We start from the raw sequence: 21,347 nt of genomic DNA on the forward strand, positions 1-21,347 counted from the left end.
TAATGAGTATGTAGATATGTAAATAAACAAAAACAGAGATGAAACTGTAATAAATGCTTTTTCTTTGCATATTCACAAAAAGAAATTAATTTAAATAAAAACCCTTTAATTCAAGCGAGCAATAACAGGTAAAGAACTGTATCTGCAGCTGGATGATTGAAGGAGCCATGCTCTACCATCTGGTAACTGAAACTTAACCAAACACATTGATACCAGTGGAAGATTCATCATACTATGCAACCCTACTGGTCGATGAATGACACACTGAAGTTTACCATTGTAAAGCGCTAGTTGGGCCTAATGCGCTCTCTCATTGGTTAATACGTCACCTCCAAATACCCTCTTAAGGTTTGAAGGTTTGAAGGTATATCATAATCATTATCTCAGTCTGACCTTGTAATACATTTTCCATGAGTTTATTGGAGTGTATCAATCATTTCCTCCGATTTATTTTCGCTTTTGTCTAAGAGGTCAGTAATTGCACAGTCAGTTTTTTGACAGCTCGTGTTAAGTTAGGGGTGAGATATGTATTCTGGAACACATAACTTGTAATTTTTAAGACTGTCCACATACTAGACAAGAACCTGCATAATATGGTGGATAAAATTATTTTCTAGACAAGTATACTCTTCCAAGTTTGGAATAAATAAACTGTTTTCGACTTCACTGTGTCATCCAGTGTAGGATCCACAACTCTTTTTTCTAATGCCACAAGCAAAAACTAGTGCCAGCTTTGTCGCCTTCTGTCAACACTCATTTGAGATTGACTACGGGTTGAACTTATTGTCACCTATAATGTCGCACGACTTACTTAGTCGATGTGTACCGGTAATTTGCTTATCCTCCTACACTGACTCTGTAAGCAGCCTTTTGATATGCTGCTGTTGTCTGCTCAGTAGGTGGTGTTTTCTTTTAAATTTTCTGATGAAGATGCTGTCACACACATGCCCATCTTTGACAAAGTATCTATAGTCTTTAAACGAGAAAAAAAAAACTTAAAAGAAAATCCATTATTGCATCATCATCATCAGTGTTCAAGAGTTTTCAGTCTATATATGGAACAGTGTACCAAATATTCAGTTAGCAAAGATGATCAGACTAAAGGGTATCAAAATTTAATTCTATTCCAATCATTTATCTATCAATTTAATTTTGGTAGACAGATTTTAAAAAATTCACAATCATCTCATAATTTTTTTTTACTAATAATCAAATATAAGTTGAATGTACATATTTTACCTAAAAATATGACAGTATAAAGGACTGCAAATTGAGTCAAGCAAAAATCTTTGAAAAAGGTAAGTTAGATTAAAGCACTAGATTGTTCTCACATCGTCAATAGCTCCACCGTGGTCTAGACCTGGTCCGAGATATGTTGTAAAGGAGACACGTGTGTGTTGTTGGAATTTAACATTACACAAGAAGCGACCGTGGCTCTCATTAGGTTGTTGTTAGAAAGTGTTAGCATGCACTTGTAAAACAAAGGTGTCCACAACTTTATTTCTTCATTTACTTTGTCAAAGCTCAATGTTGCCAGGCCTATGCTGTCTATTTGCCTAAGCAAAGAACAGTAAACACTTGCGGTAAATTTGCCTATTTCCTGCTTTAGTTCTGTCGAACTGTCCTCTTTGGTGCATTTTAAATAGCTAAACTTTTAACAAGTTCCCCTAATTGACAACTGCAATCTTTTACCAGTTAGTTCTTACTTTCTCTGTTTTCTTTGTTTTGTACACAACCTGCAAATGATAGAATGATCTAGGTATTCAACAATTAGCATAGTTCACAAATAAAGTTCTATAATACAAATAAAGTTACAAATTTAAAAAAAAAATCACACTTGATGTGGACTATTGTTCCATCATCGACTAATAGTGCACATTTATTTAAAATGGTGTTTTTGTTTGTTTATAAATACAATCAATAAACTTGCTTGTTTTGCCTCTTCGTATGGTAACAACCAACTCCCTTAACCTTTTAGATCTAAACTACATCATGATAACACAAATGTAAGAAGTTAAACGTAAACAATGCAGAGAATCTGCTCATAAAACATTAATGTCTAATTGCTTATATGTCCAACACATTTTGCTATCTATAATCATGATCTTACACAGTTTGCACCGATATGAAGATAAGATTTATGTTATGAAACGCCAACAATTACCATAATTTTACTTGGTGTAAAAGTCTTAATGATAATTGGTTTAACATTTTTTCTTTGGCGTAGCTAAGACTAGTCTCTGCTTATCCTCTTGCGTAGCCTGACACTCCTCTGGCTCAGTGCGCTCATTCTTCCGTGGGGTTGTAAACATTGTTTTCTTTGTCTTCCTTGGTGTTGGTGAGTGTACTATACTTCTCTTGTCTTGTGACTTTGGGGTTCTCGCTATATTTATTAGCAAAGCTTTTGTGTGTTTTTTCCTCAGAATCCCCAAAACCTTACCCTTTTTCTTCGTAGAGCGTCCATTTTATGTACTCCATATCAGTTTAAGTTTCTGAAACAATTTTATACGTTACAGTAATAAACTTGCACAAGTGTAGACATGTATGTTTTCTTTCTTCTTTTGCAGTTCCATATTCATGTAAACACTCTCATAATCGATGTCCAGGGTCACATTTCATAATTGAAATGATTCTATGTACAAAATTCAACAATTACGACCAATTTGGTGACATTATATATAATAATGTAGAGTTTGATAATATGTCTCAAGATAATCATTTGACCTTGTGATTAAATGAGTGTTATTTGTCATTTCTGAATAACCAATTTTTGTACGGTTATATTATAACATCATATAATTAGAATTAAAGTAAACTCATCATCAACAAAAATAAATTACCAAAGAGATTAAAAGGATGGGAAAAGTGGTTAAGAGTTAATAAAAGAAATTTAAATGTGTTCTCGCAAGTTATCTCCAGAGGATTGCAGGTTGCAATATGTACAATATCAAATTCGCACCATATAGTTTGTGTCATCGTCGGAAACCCACGGTTGATTACGCGTTGTTCCTCTCTCCATCAACCGTGGGTCCCTTTAAACTTCGACCCTCGTATTGAAGCACGCAAGTTGATTGGTAGCTCATATTGCACCCTGACTAAATTTGTCCAATCAACAAGTCGCTTTAAAAGCTCGTTCGAATCGTTACAGTATTTAATTGGCGATCGCAGAACAATTTGTATTGATAGCAAGGCCAAGATAATACAGCCTATTAAAACAGAATGGTTTCATCACTGTAACGACTAATTTGATTGAATGATATTATAACTATATGGTCATTATAACGGGGGTTGAATTTTAAAGGGACCCATGGGTGATGAGGAGAGGAACGACGCGTAATTAACCGTGGGTTTCCGACGATGAGTTTGTTTTATATGTGTTTTAAATTGAAGTTTAGGCAATATCACCCCTTGTCCTTACAGGAAATCGGTATATATTAACTACTGTGGTTTCATTAATATTCAAGGGTATCAATTTTCGTGGATAAAGTGAAAATCACAGTTTCAAGGATATGTAAATTCGTGGCCAATGACCATATCGATACAAAATGTTAATAGATATTGCACTTCAATGAACATTAAATTTCGTGAATTTGTTTGATTTTGGTGATAGTTTTGTAATTGAATGTTTACACAAGGTAAACAATGATTTTTGGAAAGATGTGTTAAATTCATGGTTATGTTTTATTATTACCTATATTGATCACCCAAAGGCAAAAGATAATCTTTTAAATTCTCCGGTGTGGTACAATTCAAAAATACTCATAGCAAATAAATATGTTTTCATAAAAACCTGGTACAAGAATGGTGTAAAGGTCATACAAGATTTTTATGATGAAAATTGTATTTTTTTAAGTTATGAAGAATTCAAATGTAAATACAATCTCAAGAGTATATGTAAAATGCAATACAACAGTGTTAAGTCAGCAATTTTTAAGTTTTTTAAAATGTTTAACATTGACAGGACTTCTGTTCAAAGAAATCCTAATCCATGTATACCATTTTCCCCCCAAACAATCATACTCCATGAAAAGTGTACAAAAATTATTTACACTGTTTTGAACGAAAATGTGGTTGTTCCAATTGCTGTAACCAGATGGAAAACAGATCTAACAGATTATAATGTTGAAGATCTTACTGTATATGATATTTTTAAGATTTGTTTTAAAACTACCAAAGATTCTTTTGTACAATGGCTTCAATTTAGAATTTTACACAAAATTCTTCCAGTTGGATACTACCTTAAAAAAATCAATATTAAAAATACTGACACATGTGGGTTTTGTAAAAACAATGTGGAAACAATAATACATGTTTTTATTTCCTGTGAGAAAATACATACCCTGTGGAGTGAACTTAGTTTATACATTTATAGAAAGACCTCTGAAAGAATTGGATTTAATATGTCTAATATTATACTTGGTCAACTTCCATTGTCATTTCATAACAAAGTAATTAATTTTATAATTATGTATATGAAACAATATATTTTTTGTTGTCTTATGTCAAATAAGACACCATGTCTGATTGGTTTCCTTTATCACTTAAAACTAAAATACAATATTGAAAGATATGCTGCAATACAAACTGGTAAACTACAATATTTTGAAAACTTATGGGATAGTTGGAAAGATATCTTGGCTGATGACATCTGATTTATTTTTATTACACTGTATCATGAATATTTTTTTTCTATACTTAATTTTTTTCCCATGTAAGCAAGTAACCACAAAATAATAAATTTCAGTGTTTATTCAAAAGTGTGTGTGTGTGTGTGTGTGTGTGTGTGTGTGTGTGTGTGTGTGTGTGTGTGTGTGTGTATATGATTGAATGTCTGTTTTGCATGTCTGTTTCTTTGAAAAAGAAATAAATAAAAAAAAAAGTATATATCAATTTAATTTATTTATTCTCCCCGGCCATATAAATGTAGTGGTACAAAAGAAGCGCGGGATACAAACTACATGTTTTTACATTTTAAAGTAATACAGAGTTGGCGTTTGACAATAAGTTACAAAATGTAAAGTAAATATCTGGTTGAGCATACCATTTGTTTGCGAAGAGAATTTTGACCAGGAGATATGAATTTTTAAACATTCAAACAGGTAGAAATTCGTCCCCAATATAATTATAAAATGCATTCGTAAATTACAAATTCTTTAATGACGAAGGCACTGTTCCAGTGACCGACTCTTAATTTGAAATGGTGTTTGCTCTTTCAAAATCGCACATTAATATTTATAAAGTTTTTAACTAAAACATTTAAATTGTTCTTCACATACAGATTCTGTTTTATAAATTTTGTGATACCTTTACAAGAGTAGAGGATTTTAACATGCATCCCTTACCTGTTTCTATCTAAGCAAAGGTGAGTGAAACATATTTTTCTTTTCATATGTCTTGTTCTAGGATCGGTTTAGAACCACACACCCGTCTCACTGAGTAATTATACATTGGCGACTCATTAGCTTCATCTTTTTGTTAGAGAATTAAAAATTACTTAAACACCAATCTACGTTTCAATTTTTTGCGACCAAGCTGTGAACTGTCTAATATGCAACTTCCATGGACCTAGTGACAATTGCAAAAATCTGCTTTTTAGACACATGTCTATGCATATATAAATGAAAAAACTCATTGCTGATTTCCTTAAAATATGAAGCTTTCAATTCCAAGCGATAATGGTTATCTCATTGGTTCTTTTAAAGTTTACTTTAAGTAGACTTTCTTACATGTGTAATATTGTCTTTGCAAAAGTATTATAACACCCATCTAAAATGCGTAATAAAGCCCTTTTCACAAAGATTTATAACGCCTTTCATCACGGTATTATAGCACCTTCTTACAGGCGTAATGACGCATCTTGTAGATGCATACCCTTTTATAGTATACATTTATATATTTTTATCGTCTTACCAATATATAAATCGGAAACATTTTTTATCCATACTGTATGGCATTTATACATTTAAAAAGAAATATTATGACATAGAGCGATAAAAATCCATACAAATTACCTACATTGAAATGAATATGTTTCATGTTATGGATATACATTAAAAATATAGTTGTCTAGTTAACTTCGCATGCGCAGGTATTCTTATGGTAAGCCACCACACTGTGAATCAGACTGACATTGACACATACTGTAGAATCATTGAATTCGTGTTGCCTCAATTATCAGTTAATTCTGAGGAATAATATTTATTAAAGTTATCCCATTAACCCATAAAAAAAATAATAATTCACGCAAAATGGTCACACAAAATTTGATCCACAATAAAGGAACCAAACGTTAAGAAATAGATCTATCCTTAAATTACCAAGCATTTAAAATCTGCCTCTGAATTAGGGCACCAAACGTGAACAGTCCTGCTCCAAATCAGAATCATGATGAAATAATTACATTTTAAATGAAGGTGCTTTTTTTATTCTTTAAGTTAAATCAAACATGGAACAGGTGGATGAAATGAGCCCTATCAATAGAAAACCACGTTTACTGAAATGTCATCAAATTAAATATCACATCTACCTTAGAATTTTGATATAATTACTTTAGACATAAACTTTTATTTAGTAAAAAATCATTTCTAATATTTCAGATTTACAATTTGAATAGTTTTCAAGGCTAAACAAGGGAGTAATGGTATTTATTTGGCGTACACATTTTGATCAGCCAATGAACATTTTCGGTATGTTCTAAGTAAGTAAGATCTTATTAAGAAAATATATGCAATTTAGAAGGGGTTCGGTCGCTTCGAAAATTTAATTTGATTTGATTTAACGATTACATAAATTATTACTGAAAAAAAACCCATTTAAGATGATAATGTGTTGTCATCATTAAGTTCCAAATCATGCAATTCGTTTAAAAACGAAAAACTACAAGAGTGAGTTCATGTGAAGATTTCTCGCTATCAATGGTGGATCAATAAAATTTTCAAAATCGGAAGGAAGGTCAATTCATCGTGTAGTATGGGTATTACTTATAAATATCACACATACCAAAATTTCATATTTTGATAAGCTGTTTTATTAATTCAATAGGGGCTCGAAATTGCTTATCAAATAAACATGCAATTCTAACACAAAGTAATAGATAGAGGACATTCAGCGAAAATATTTCAAGCAAATGGTATTCAACGGATCGGAGCAAGGATGGTTCGGTTGATTTCAGAACAAGGACAAAACGTCTTCTAGATTCTAACAATTTGTGAATCCCATTAAATTTTTCATTCCATTGTTCAATAAAATTCATTCCTTGTTCATTTCCCTCTAGGCAGCATATAAGACAATACTATAAAGATGGAAAGCGCTATCGAAAATCGTGAATGCTGCCTCATCCGGAAGTTTCGAGTGTCCTTACGTCGCCATCTTTTATTCATTCTGACTCTCTCGGCTGTCATCGTTGGGTTTACATTAGGCTTTTTATTACGTCTGGCCGAACCGTCAGCTGATGCACTGCTATGGCTGGGTAAGTGTGAACACAGTTATTTCTTTTTTTGATGATACAATGTTTGAAGACAGATGATTTGTTATTTGTTATTAAGACCAGAACCACGGCTTCGATGAGTAAATCGAGTGACATTGACCCTTGAATTGATTAAACAATGACCTTTACAAATCACTGTATTTAATATATTTCCATGAGTTTGGGATTAAATAGAGCTCAATCTTGATAATAAAATCAGTATCAAAAAAAGTTTGCAATTAAAACCACAATTTTTTTTACCAATGCTAATTTAGCAAAAGGAATGTTGTTTTCGTTTTACAGGTATGCCTGGGGAGCTATTTTTACGTTTGTTGAAAATGATGATCATTCCTTTGTTGGTGTGCAGTGTCATACACAGTGAGTGATACACCAGAGGCGAGTTCAACAGAGCAAGCGCTCGCTGAGCGCTCGCCAAAATCCCCTATACCCGCAACACAAATTTTGGCGAACGATCGCGAGCGCTCGCTCTGTTGAAGACGCCTCTGGTGTTATAACGGGTCAGCTGTTCACAGCTGTTTGTATATCTAATGCTTTAATAGTAAAAGGCCATCAACTAAAAAATGAAAATAAGATTCCTTTCGTTTTACTTGTTCGACCTTTGCCAAATTATAGTTTATCGGTCGGCATAAGATGGGATTCATTTTGTTGTCTTTTTAGGCACATCATCTTTGGACCCCAAGTCTAACGGCAAGATTAGCGTTCTAACCTTCACCTATATATTGCTTACTAATATGTTGGGCTGTCTGATAGCAATAGCGTTGTTCTACGTCATCAAACCAGGTATATTATATAAATAGTGCCTGTTTGGGAGGGTAACAGTTGAAATTGACACCCCGAGAAAACCATTGTCAACCGACGCGAAGCGGAGGTTGACAATGGTTTTCGAGGGGTGTCAATTTCAACTGTTATCCTCCCAAACAGGCACTATTTATTTTGTTATACTGAATGTCTTTTTTAAAATTTTTAAGAAAATTTTACTGCTTTTATATAGGAATAACGTGAATTCTACAGCGAACCGTACGCGCATAATTTTCGCGCATGTAACATTTTTTAATGTTACCCGTTGCCAAGTGCGTTGCTAACGCTGAGGGTAATAGTAAATATTATTAACTGCGTCTTAACCAATCAGATTTCAGTTTTTAACATGAAAGTATAACAAAACATAATATCAATCCAGAAAAAAATCTCTGTACCTATTATATATGTCAATGCGTTTCAATGTCGCAGTATTATCTTGTTTGATACAATATACATTTGTAATTTGTTTTGGTATATTTTATCAAGGATTTTTATCTGTCAATTTATCAGAAGACCCATTAGGAAAAAAAATACAACATAATCATAAACAATTGGGAAACAAAATTAGATTTTTAATGCACTCATTTTAAGTTTTTCTAAAGAGAATAAACGAGAACAGGAATTTAAAAGAACCCTTTAATTTGATTCATCAAAAGACACTCGCTGTTTTTGCAGGTAGTGACAGCCCCCTAGTGGAAGGCAAACCAAACGTTTACGAGGCCGTCCCACAGGATATATTTGCGGATTTACTCAGGTAACAAGTATACGCTTGCTATGATAAAAGAGATTTAAAGGGACTTCACACGATTTGACTTAAAATTTTCAAATTCTATTTTTTCATTTCATTCAATGATTATACTGATAAATATAATTCATTTATTTAGGGTTCATAATTCTCTGTTTTTTCTACATATGTGTTGTATTGGTGTACGTTTCAATCATATGTATCTTTCTTTTTTTGAAACTAGTATTTATGAAGATATTGAGTTTAAAATGTTTTACATGTCATTTTGTCTAAGAAATTGTAATTCTCTACATTACGATTTTTGTAAACAACTATGAGACTCGAACTTTGTTTACATAACAACCAATTCTTACCTCTGTATCTCGCTTGTAACTTGACTCCTACATTCAATATTTCGGTCAATCATTTAATATGCACCAGCAAACCTTTTTATACATAAAATAAAAATAAAAGTTTCGATCTCTAATCGTCTTTAAGGTCAGACGACACGTTCCTCGATCATGATTTTTAAAATGATTAAAATTTACTTGTATATGCATATATGTATAGATGGCCGAGTGGTTAGAGCCGTGGCCGCTCTATGCCAGGAGCGTAGGGTCTAGAGGTTGTGAGTTCAAAGCCCGGCCCAATACAGTGAATTTCGCTGTGCTGTATCATTTATTTGTTTTTATATCAGCAATAGGAAATTTGATTCCCTAGTATTTTGCAGAAATGCCTGGTAAAGGTATCTTAATTTTTTGCAAGAAAAACTTGTCAGAGTAGTAGTATATGTATATATGTATAGATGGCCGAGTGGTTAGAGCCGTGGCCGCTCTATGCCAGGAGCGTAGGGTCTAGAGGTTGTGAGTTCAAAGCCCGGCCCAATACAGTGAATTTCGCTGTGCTGTATCATTTATTTGTTTTTATATCAGCAATAGGAAATTTGATTCCCTAGTATTTTGCAGAAATGCCTGGTAAAGGTATCTTAATTTTTTGCAAGAAAAACTTGTCAGAGTAGTAGTAAACCATTAACAAAATCCTGGAAAATGTTATATAGAATTGAAGAACATGTAATATGACACCAAAGTCAAAGGTTAATTTGAGAAAATTACCAATCCGTTAACAATACTTTTGCGGAAGTGCGAAATGTGTTAAAGATTGACATCAGATACACTTGATTGGAAAACATGGCGATGGACGCTTAGCTAATGGATGTTGATTTTTTAAAGGCACACTGGGACAATGATATTGACGACCTGACTCTTTCTCAAATATGCAAAACTTTAGAGAATGAACGAGTTAGTTTTCTTACTGAAACCGAAAACCAATGCATCCTGGAATGACATCCCCACGAAGAAGCAACATTCTCGCAATCCAACACTGGATGAAATATCTGGTTTCAGCGCTGCGGAAACCCTTTGGAAACTCTGCGGAAACTTAAGGTTACTTTAAGTTTCCGACAGGTTTCAGCATGGAAACTTCAAGTTTCATTAAGTTTCCGCAGTGCTGAAACTTAGGCTGTCCATGAATCCAAATGGTTTCCGCAATGGAAACTTACTGAAACTTGAAGTTTCTGCATAGTTTCAATCTCCATATACGTTTGGGATACATATTGTTTACAAATGGTTTCCGCGACGGAAACTTACTGAAACTTGAAGTTTCTGCATAGTTTCAACCTCCATATACAATTTGGAAACATATTGTTTACAAAGGGTTTCCGCAACTGAAACTTACTGAAACTTTTTATATTTTTGCTTTCACAAAAGCTGAGCAAGGTTTCTACTTTAAGTAAAAACAAAACAATTTCAAACAGTTCCAAATTTATTTTGTTCCAAAATCTGAAATTGTTTCCAATAATAACTAAAATACAGCCAAGATACAATAATGGAGAAACATCCATATGGCAATTCCCTTATTGGGGACTTTTATTTAAAAATTGATAAAATTGCACAAGAAAAAAAACTCCCATAGAAATCTTTACATTTGTATTTTTTTTCATCTCGATTAAATGCCTATCAAATCTCCCTTTAAAAATGCAACAAAGAACTTACTTTTTTAAAAATATGAATGCAATTTACAAAATAACTGCACGTACATGAATAAACAAAGAAAACTTCACTGTTACATGAACATGATACACTTGTCTCCATTTGTTTTGAACTACAATGAATATGTACACCATAAAATATTTTTGAAAAGTCTAAAGTATCCATCTTTAAAAAAAAAAAAATACACTACAAGATAGTAATTGACTATAGAGGTATGACCCAGATTTGATTTGAATATGTCAATAAATTCCAAAATGAGGTCAAAGTGACCCACTTACAAGCTGGGATAAACCTTTTCTTTGTTAGTAATATAATCTAATGTTTTACAATAGAACAGGATTTGATATCATTTATTTGATAATCCATTAAGTCCAAAGTGAACTTTTCATTTCCACCCATCATGTACCAACTGATCAGATTTTAATATCATAAGCCTGTCAGTATTTAATAGATGACCCAGAGGGAGAAATGAAAAGCTTGTTGGCCAATAAAAAGCTAACAATGGAGCAGTCTGTCAAATCATGTGCAAAAATATGATGTACCATAAACATTTAATTAATTATGCTGATTGCAACACACTTCATTCCTGATGAATATTCTTCTTTACACACGGTTTACCTTCCTACATTTCACTACTTTACCTACATTAATATTTTTAAATCCAAGACATGAAGTAAAATATACATTGTTTATATATGACAAGTATTACTACATGTACATGTACTTGCTTTTTGTAGCATGAATGTATAAAATACAAAGTATCACACAGATCATTCACCTTACAATTCTCATCAATACCAGCATTTTACTTATGATATATAAAAGCTAATTCCAATTATATATTAGTTACATAACACAGATTAAAATAAAACCCACATGGAAACAACTTTCCATCCAAGTAATTTTGTTATATAAAAATTGTCATACATGGGGTATATGTTGTCTTTATATATTTTCATATACGACATAATTGAATATTGTTTAGTGTATTTTATCATTTCTATGACCCATGCATTCATCTCCTAATGCAGTGTTTTTACATTTAAGATTGGTTTCTTAATTTTTCATACATTGCTGCAAATAAAAACTAAGTTATCAATAAATGTTTAAACAAAGAAAATGGAAAAAAAAGTAGTTAACACTTATCAACTTGGAGGTGTGAGGATATATGTTACATGGAGTCTAATATTTTATGCAATATTTGCAAATATAACAAATTATTTAAGAAAATGAAAGTTAATATCTGCAAGGTCTAATCAATCATTTAATAAGTCAAAACCATGTGATTTTCTAAGATTCTAGCTTACAGACAGACATTGTAATATACTGGTATTTGATCATATAAAAAAAAGTACTTTTTTAGTTTAAAGGTTTTTTGAAATGAGAATACTTTACAGTTAAAAAGTCTTGTTCTGCAGAGGTTTAGTCGGGTCGTAGAGATGTGTCCATTCGAATCAATAAGGGGTGTCCTTGGCTGTTGTTGATGTAACCCGAGTCGTAGTTTATGGAAATAGGCCTTTTGGGGGACTTTCGAGCATTGTCCAGACCGGTGAAGCACTCATATGATCACATCATGGCTACAGCAGACTTTATATAGTAGTTCTGGACAGTGGTAGCATAAAAATTCTTCTTCTTGCGATGAACTTGTTCCTTTCACTGGGCTGTACTTTATGTCTGTTCTATTTATCTTAAACATGAATAATAAAGTTTCATAACATAAGTCATTCAGCCTAACATGTAATAAAAGCATTCTGAATAAAATTCTGAATACAGAAGTTACTATGCAGTTGCCATTTAAACTATGTCATATAATGACTACAGTAGTATCTGGTCTAAATGTTTCATTTTATGTTTGAAGCTATGTTATTTTCATTTTGATTCAATTATTGTTTGTTGAACAATGGAAAAACTTATCAACAATAAGTGTGTGTTTCACCCCCCCCCCCCCCCATCAACCTCCTTTTCAAGAACTTAGACCTGGATTTCCCAAAAATTACCACAGTAAATTATAAACATCCAACACATGTATAAGTTAATGGTAAAAATAATCAATTTCAAAGCAATACCTTGCGTTTACATCGTCCAGCTGGTCAAAACATTCACCCGAATCACCGAACAGAGGATGCAACTAATCACCGGAAACATTGACTTTGTATGCTGTCAATGCTGAAAAAGAAAAACGTGAAAGATTTCATTTTCCGGATTTAATTAATAAATTTTTATCGTTACATTTAGAGTTTGTAAATTGTATAATGTGCGAAAGATTCATTGTTCGTCTTGTTTACCAACCAAGCATTCATATATTAGGGACGTTCATATAATTATATATGTGTATACCCTGGATAATCTTGATTATCATGCATATAAAGTTGGTTAATGGTTAACTTGGTCAAAACGTATATTTAAAAGAGATATGGTAATAAAAATTAAAACGCCGAACCAAGTTTGAAAAAATGACGCCATCTTGATTTAATGGCGCGAGATCTCGTTTACAAATGAGAGATAAATTAGAGCCTTGAAAATGTTATTGGGAGTATCTATATAGTGAATTAAGTTACCTTGACATGAGTTCTTCGTTCCTGCATAATCTCCTTGTTGAAGAGGCTATTAATGCTTCTCAATTCTCCATTTTACAACAGCACCTTCTTGTCCATTTTAACCTTCGCTCGGAATCATAAAGTGCGCCAATACTGACCAATCAGAACCCGCTAAATCTTGGAAAAGTGCATTTTGGGATAGTTTAAAATGAATAATGTTTAATCAAAATTATCATTTTTTACCGAATCGTATACTTTTTACTTGATATTTATTTTAAATAGGAACTGTCGGAGTCAGTATTTCCTGGTTAAATACGACAAAGTATTGGCGTGTGTTTGTTACAATTGTATTTGTAACACGTGATTAACCAAAAAAAAAAATGGCCGACCGTTTGTTTACAAATGTCTAATGAAATTAAGCAAGTTTTAATGAGACATATGTATCAGATTTTGTCTTTAACTATATTTTATTTACATGTACTGATGATTTTGCCAAACTAAATATGATAGAGCCATATATAGTTTACTGACAATTTAGTCTTGACTTGTCCAATTTTCACCGCAATTCTAAGCACGGTCATATTCTTATTCAAAATATAGAGGTGTGAAAATATTATGTTCATCACAGAGCAGGTTCTGCATGAACACACATAAATCACAAATATAATTAGATGCCGATCAATTAACGGGGTCCTGTTAACAGCGTTCACCCGTACGGTGAATTTACAACTACGATGAATTGATGGCAATTATTTTACAGTTACACATGTGCACTGGTTGGTCATGCGATGAACAGTACGTTAAGAATACTTATGAAATTAAAATACAAACGCGTTAAACAAGCCAGGAAGTAAGACGTACACGTCGGACTGATAGATAAACAAAATATAATTTTAATTATTTGGTATACTTTCTACATCAAATGTATACGAATGTATAATCAAATTTTAAAAATGGGATTAAAATCACGTGCACCACATGGTAGTGCTGGATTTTAAACTGATTTTGTAATATAACGTATAACTTCAGTAAAATTATAAATAATGCTTATTATATCTTATAACAGAACCATGTGCATATTTCATAAACATGTATCAATATCTGTGTTTACAGTACAGAACGTAAATACAAAGTATAGAAATGCACGAATCACATAGGCGTCGAACCGGGGGGGGGGGGGGGGGGGGGCTTAGTGCAAAGTTAGACTTAACCAATAGGCATATAGCCCCCCCCCCCCCCCCCACTTTTTCTCGCCGGAAATGTAATTGTTCCTAAATTTACCTTGAAAGATTGAGAAGTTGGAGTAATAGGCATACTAGCCCCCCCCCCCCCCCCCCCGACACGGTTAGGAATTTCATGATTTTGGGAAAAAAAATTTGGGTAGGGAAATTTATTTTCGGAAGTATATAGTATAGGTATATCCCCCCCCCCCCCCCCCCCCGGATTAGGATTTTCATGATTTTGGGAATTAAGGGTTTTCCTCAATATTTCTGAGGATTAGTCTAGCCCCCCCCCCCCCCCCCCACTTTCAATTTGCTTCCGACGCCAGTGAATCATGATACAGTCATACATGTAGTAAAGTCTGAAATGCATGTAAATAATTGAACAACTATTATATTAGACTCAAACTCCAAGTGGGTTTTACTTGTTATTATCAACTGTAGAATTTTTAAAAAAAAAATCCTGTGTACATGTGTTGGCGTGGTATTAAAAAAGAAATGAATTAGCTCTAAACTTCAGGTTGTACGAATATTTGGTACAATTTGTAAAAATTTACAACGACTTTACCTTAATTTGTTTGCTTAATTAGTTACTGTACCTCATGGTTCATTCAAATGATAACTAAATGATTTAAGAAGGAGTCTTACAAAATAGGTATATTAATTTATTTTACTAAATAATTATAATTTACTTATCAGTTTTACTAACTCAGGTACACACAAATTGAAAAAAAATTCCCGCCGGGCTCCAGTTATAAACTCACGCTTCGTACTGTGTATATGTTATGTAACAGTCTTTTGTTCACTCCTGACAGAAAAAACCCTGCAATCCACACAGAACATACAGGAAAATCACAGAGGAGGTCACCTGGACAAAGAATGTATACACATGTATACACGTGCCCGAGTACCTAAGATTAATGATTTCATCATATGCATTAAACAAGATCAGACATCAGTTTTTCTTTTCAAATTCAATTAATTACTTTGAAGATAGTTACATGTATACATATAGTTTCAGTCACGCTGAAACCTTACTATACATTTTAGTATGTACGGATTCATTATCATTAGGCTAGAATTAAACTTAAACCTGTTGAAAATAAATGATATCACTATTTTAACGCAAATCAATTTTATTAATAGTTTCAGCAATGCGGAAACCATCAGGAATCTTAACTTAAAGTTTCAGCATACTGAAACCTAGCGGAAATGTTCTGAAACTGATTGATATTTCCATAATAATTTACACAACTATTCACACGATTCAAATTTAGTTTCCGCATTGCGGAAACCATCAGGAATCTTAGACTAAAGTTTCTGCTGACCGAAACCTAACGGATACTTGCTGAATCGATATAATGGTTTCCGCATTGCGGAAACTATACATGAAACTTCAACTTCAAGTTTCAGCAAGGTTTCCATATAGTTTCAGTTTTGCTGAAACTTGATTTTTCATCCAGTGCAAGAAAATTGGCCCGCGCGAATTTAATTGATTACACAATAATTGTTTTGTTTCTTGCGTCAGTTTAATGAGATAAAAAAACAAGTCGTTTCTGACTAATTCTAAAAATAAATAGATTTTTCCTGTTATTGTATAGTTTTGGTCATTTTAATAACAACAGCCCATTGAGAAGCGTACTGTAATTTATTGTACAGGCATTTTAAATGAAAACATTGCCGGTCATGTCACATTATTATACAAAGTACTCTTCTAAATACGCTTAATATAATTGTAGAAACCAAATTTAGCTACTACAAATAGTTTACAATGTCCCATTTGAACACATGTAAAACACAATTAAAATCTAATCACAATATCTTTATCAATAGTGCCTTATTTAAAACAATTTTGAATGAGTATTGTACGACAATATTTTTCTTCTTTATCACAGAAACATATTACCAGATAATGTGGTGGAGGCAACATTTCGACAGACACAGACGAAATATTCCCGTGAAATAGTCGAGCCATTTCCATTGGTTGATAATTCAACTCGACAGAACATATCAACCAATCAACCAGCACCTGAGGTTGTTCAAAAGATTGTAAAATCTGTTGAAAAAACAGATGGACCTAATATACTCGGTACAATCTTCATCTGTTCATAATTTAAGAATTTTAAAGACAAATAGAATATCATAAATGTTTTGTTACAAACTAATAAACGAAATACAGTGGCGTCATTTAAATTCGTGGAGGGAAGATGCAATTTTCGCGAATGATAGCATTTTTACTTATTCGTTGGGATGTAAATTTGATGCGTGTTTTCAGTTTCAATAAGAAAACTAACCTTTTGATAATATATTTTCGTTGAGGATGTAAATTCATTGATAATTGAGCCACCACGAATTCTAATGATTCCCCAGTATATGAATCGTAATTTTAATGAAGTTGATGTATTTTTAATGCACACGGAGTAATATTTTTTTACAAGGGGTAATTCGTGTAGTTTTTGTCAGACCACCCGCCAGTCTATGAATTACACTTCAGGGCTGCGTTTAACAAAAAGAACTTACGTCTAACCACCAAATTAATGAATGCTTATTAATCACGTGCTAATCAACATTATAGTTTATGGTTGTGAAATATAGTTATTTCAATCAAAAAAGTTTTAACCCAATTATTTTTATTACCATAAGGGAACAGGGTATAAAAATTCATTGATAACCGGGTATTTTTCAGGTGTAGTCGTTGTTTGTATGTTTTTGGGAACGGCTGCTGGCAGACTGGGAAAGAAAGCCAAACCGTTCCTTGAGTTCTTTGCCGTTGGCAACGATATCGTTCTACACGTGCTCCGATGGTTCCTTTGGTAAGGCCAACATAAAACCCATTGGTAGCCATGTATATTTTGTTTCTTAGTTACAAGTGAAAAAATTACATATAAGTACGATCCACGGTGCAAAATATAATGCAGTATGAATCATTGTTTACATAGGATGACACCACTTGGTGCATGCAGTCTAATCGCAAGCTCCATAGCAGGTACCCGTGACGTCACAGGCACATTCTCCAACCTGGGACTGTTTGTTGTGACTGTTACATTAGGGATCATTCTTCACCAGATGCTGTTTATGCCCCTTATCTATTTTCTTACCATAAGAAGGAACCCTTTTACATTTTTTATAACTGTTGGACGAGCCTGGTTGATAGGATTCGCTTCCGGCAGCTCGTAAGAATATTGTATGGCATTTGCTTATTGTATACAGTATATTTTTAAAACGAGAAACAGGTTTCCAACAGATATAAGGATACTTGCAATTGCACGATAATATTGACAGTAAAACGCTTATTAACGAATTAATTATAATAGAATGCAAGATGATTTAGTATAAATCCAATAAAAACAATATTATTCCAAACATACAATTATTTCATTTACAGAGCTGTAGCTATTCCAGAAATGTTTGAAGCTTGTGACAAAAATAAGATCGATAAGAGAGTCAGTCGATTTGTCATTCCCTTCTGTGCGACACTTAACGCTGATGGCAGCGCCCTCTTTATCACTGCCTCGGCCATGTTTATTGCAAACATTTCCGGTCACCCGCTGGCATTTGGAAAAGTTGTAACTCTCTTGTGAGTATCTTTAAAAAGTAATATCGATGGTTTCATCCATGATATATGTCCAATTCCTTTGCTTACAATGCACAAACCCCCTAAGCCATAACTGTGTTGTTCATAGTTTACTTATTGTCCTTTTAAAGCCAGCCTTATCTTGTCCTTTTTTTAAATTTACTGTTCCTCTTCAGTAACTTTACATCACTGTATTTATTTACACTTTACGTTACTGTTTATGTTTACAGTTTACTGACCGCAATATCTAGCCTCGCCCTGCCCGCTGTCCCTAGCGCCAGTATCGTGGCCATTATCATGGTTCTGACTTCACTCAGCATTCCAGTTCAAGCTGTGTCCCTGCTGTTCGCCATGGAATGGTTCTTGTGAGTATTTAAGGAAGAAAAAACCAAATGTTCCAACCTATTGATTAAATTAAATGACATATACGTCAGTAGTCACAAATTTGATATATGGGGTTTAAAGATAAAGTACAATATTCCCAAAATATTTTTTAATTCATCTTACTAAAACTTTAACATAATGTTTTTAAAAATCTTTCACTGTAATTAGATGACATATACGTCAGTAGTAACAAATTTGGTATATATGGTTTAAAGATAAAGTACAATACATTTATTCATTTCTAAAATATTTTTTATTCATCTTATACTAAAATTTTAACAATGTTTTTAAAAATCTTTCACTTTGATTCTTCATCTAATAAAAATGACATAGTAGCAAATAAAGAATGAAAATTAAAACAAAATTTTAAAATTTATACTATCTTATTTCTTTAAGGGATCGAATCAGAACTGCTGCGAATGTTTTAAGTCACACCTGCTGCGCAGCCATTGCACAACGCTATTGTGGACAGGATCCCGGGACAACAAAAGAGCTGGAACTGCTTGAACAGGAAATTGAACTTGTTGTACATGCACCAGAGACCCGTAATTCTTAAGATCCCGTATTGTGCAATTAAAATAAAATTTGACCGCAAAATTAACATGACAACGCATCTCAATACTTCTGAATTTCATGATTGGATATGTGTAATCATATGAAACTTCATCTACTCTGATTCTTATTCACTTTGTGAAACACTGTTTATTTACTGCTTATTTAACACACAACTAGACAATTAAAGCAAAATATTTACTTTTGCAAGGATTCACTCCTTCTAAGTACACGAAATATTCATTTCATGGGCCATTTTTGTGACCTTTTTTGTTGAGACGTTTTGGAACTTTTTTACAAGATGAAGCAAAAAAAAATCTACCGCAAACTCGCAAAAGGTTTTTTGTGGGTTATTTGTAACAGTATTTAAAGAAATATCTTTGCTGCTTGTTGACGGGTTTCCAAATGATTGGCTTGTTTGGTTTTTAGCCGGGCTTTGCTGAAAGCAGAGTCCTGGCTATAGGCAGGCAAATAGCCAATGTTACTATAAATAGCACAACTTCAAAAGTAAACAAAAAACCAAACAGCTTCAGAGTAAAAGCTTCCGCTATACCAAATAGTTACACAAAGAGCCACGTGCACGTTTTGTCAAAAGTGTTGGCATTTTGTTGCTTTTCTTTTTTTTAAATTTCGAGATAATTGTCATTTTTAGTTTTCTTAGTAATAACCTGTTTTAAAAACAAGACTATGCATTTTGGCACATACGATGTGCATGAATTTCCATGAACTACTTTGCTGTGCGATGAAGAAATGGGGATTGAATTTATCATGCTTGTTGCAAAATTAAATCAAGGCAGCACTATTGAACTTTTTAATTTCTACTAGACAGACATATATATTGTTTTTCGCTTACAAAATTTGGTTGCTCTCTGACGCTTTGCCGACATTAAAAGCATGAGAGAAAGAGAGAGAGAGATTTTCAGTCTTTACTACACAATATGCATAAAGACACACCAAAAGAGCCCGGTTTTCAGTACTTCAGTACTTTGATTTGTAAATTGGATAATGGTTTACTGTACATAGGAGTCTTTTGTAATATTTCTGGACAAATGATTTTTGAGAGGAGTAATTTAATATATACATGATTTGAACAAACTTGAATCTTCCATACCTGATAATGCTTCCACCGAAATTACAGTTTTTCTTGCCAGATGGACTTTGATATAATCTATTTTAAAGATATTTCTATATTTACTTCAATATTAAAGTTCAGCCACTAACTGTGACCCCTAACCTACACCGGGGATCATAATTTGAACAAATTGGAATTTACCACTACCTGGGAATGCTTCCACAAAACTTGCAACTTATCTGGCTAGATGCTTTTTGAGAAGAAGATTCTAGCAAGTTTTTTTTAAAACAACTCTTTATTATCTCCCTTAAAATAGGATGTGGCCTTTCATTTTGATTAACTTTTGTTTCCTTCACTTTAGAATGTTTGGTGAGATAGCCAATGTAAACAAAAACAAGATATGAGCTTTGTTTAGACTTTGAGCTCTGTTTTTTTCATATAACTTAACAACTGGCATTAAAAGTTTGGCTGCGTAATATAAATAAAATATCCAAATAAAATATTGTATAATACATTAAAAACACTAGAATGAAAATAAAACATGTTTTTTCTGAAATTGTTACCATTATCCTATAAATTAAAGGGACAGATCTCGAAAAATATTATGGTTAAACAATTTAAGGTACTCCGATCCTCAGCCTCAAAGTATTTTTTTAATCCTAAAACTGTTATTTATTCTTCAAACTTTATAAATGAAATAAAATAAAAAGAAATTTTTTGATGGTATCCATGCATTTTACTAAGTTTTTGCAAATTTGGCCTCAATGAATATAATGGAATAAATAACGTATGCAAGTTGAGATCAAATAAGGAAAAAGGGTTGTACCGGTGCAACGGTTGCTCAAACCCCTTTACTGATAGGTAGTAGGTCTCCGTAAAGACACTAAGCCAAGCAATTCGTTGAATGCCTTAGTGTAATACTAACACTTCTAGACTAATTAAATTTTTCTAT

General features: G+C 32.9%; 1 protein-coding gene and 1 long non-coding RNA gene across 2 annotated transcripts; one reads left to right on the forward strand and one right to left on the reverse strand.

Annotated features, from left to right (window-relative positions):
* The first annotated feature begins 5,223 nt into the window (after positions 1–5,223).
* On the forward strand, positions 5,224–19,676 carry LOC105335991 (excitatory amino acid transporter). The gene is made up of 11 exons (XM_011440144.4): positions 5,224–5,362; positions 7,274–7,468; positions 7,769–7,843; positions 8,144–8,266; positions 8,960–9,038; positions 16,709–16,902; positions 17,500–17,626; positions 17,753–17,986; positions 18,199–18,390; positions 18,618–18,752; positions 19,168–19,676. Exons 2-11 carry the CDS (start codon positions 7,300–7,302, stop codon positions 19,325–19,327), a joined length of 1,488 nt encoding a protein of 495 aa, XP_011438446.3. The 5' UTR covers positions 5,224–5,362; positions 7,274–7,299; the 3' UTR covers positions 19,328–19,676.
* LOC136270926 (uncharacterized) lies at positions 11,731–14,448 on the reverse strand. Its single transcript, XR_010708793.1, has 3 exons — positions 13,615–14,448; positions 13,123–13,222; positions 11,731–12,743 (listed from the first exon to the last, which is right to left on the reverse strand). It is a non-coding gene; the product is annotated as an uncharacterized lncRNA (long non-coding RNA).
* Positions 19,677–21,347: the final 1,671 nt, after the last annotated feature.

This window comes from Magallana gigas, chromosome 8 (genome assembly GCF_963853765.1).
Source record: "Magallana gigas chromosome 8, xbMagGiga1.1, whole genome shotgun sequence".
NCBI lineage: Eukaryota > Metazoa > Mollusca > Bivalvia > Ostreida > Ostreidae > Magallana > Magallana gigas.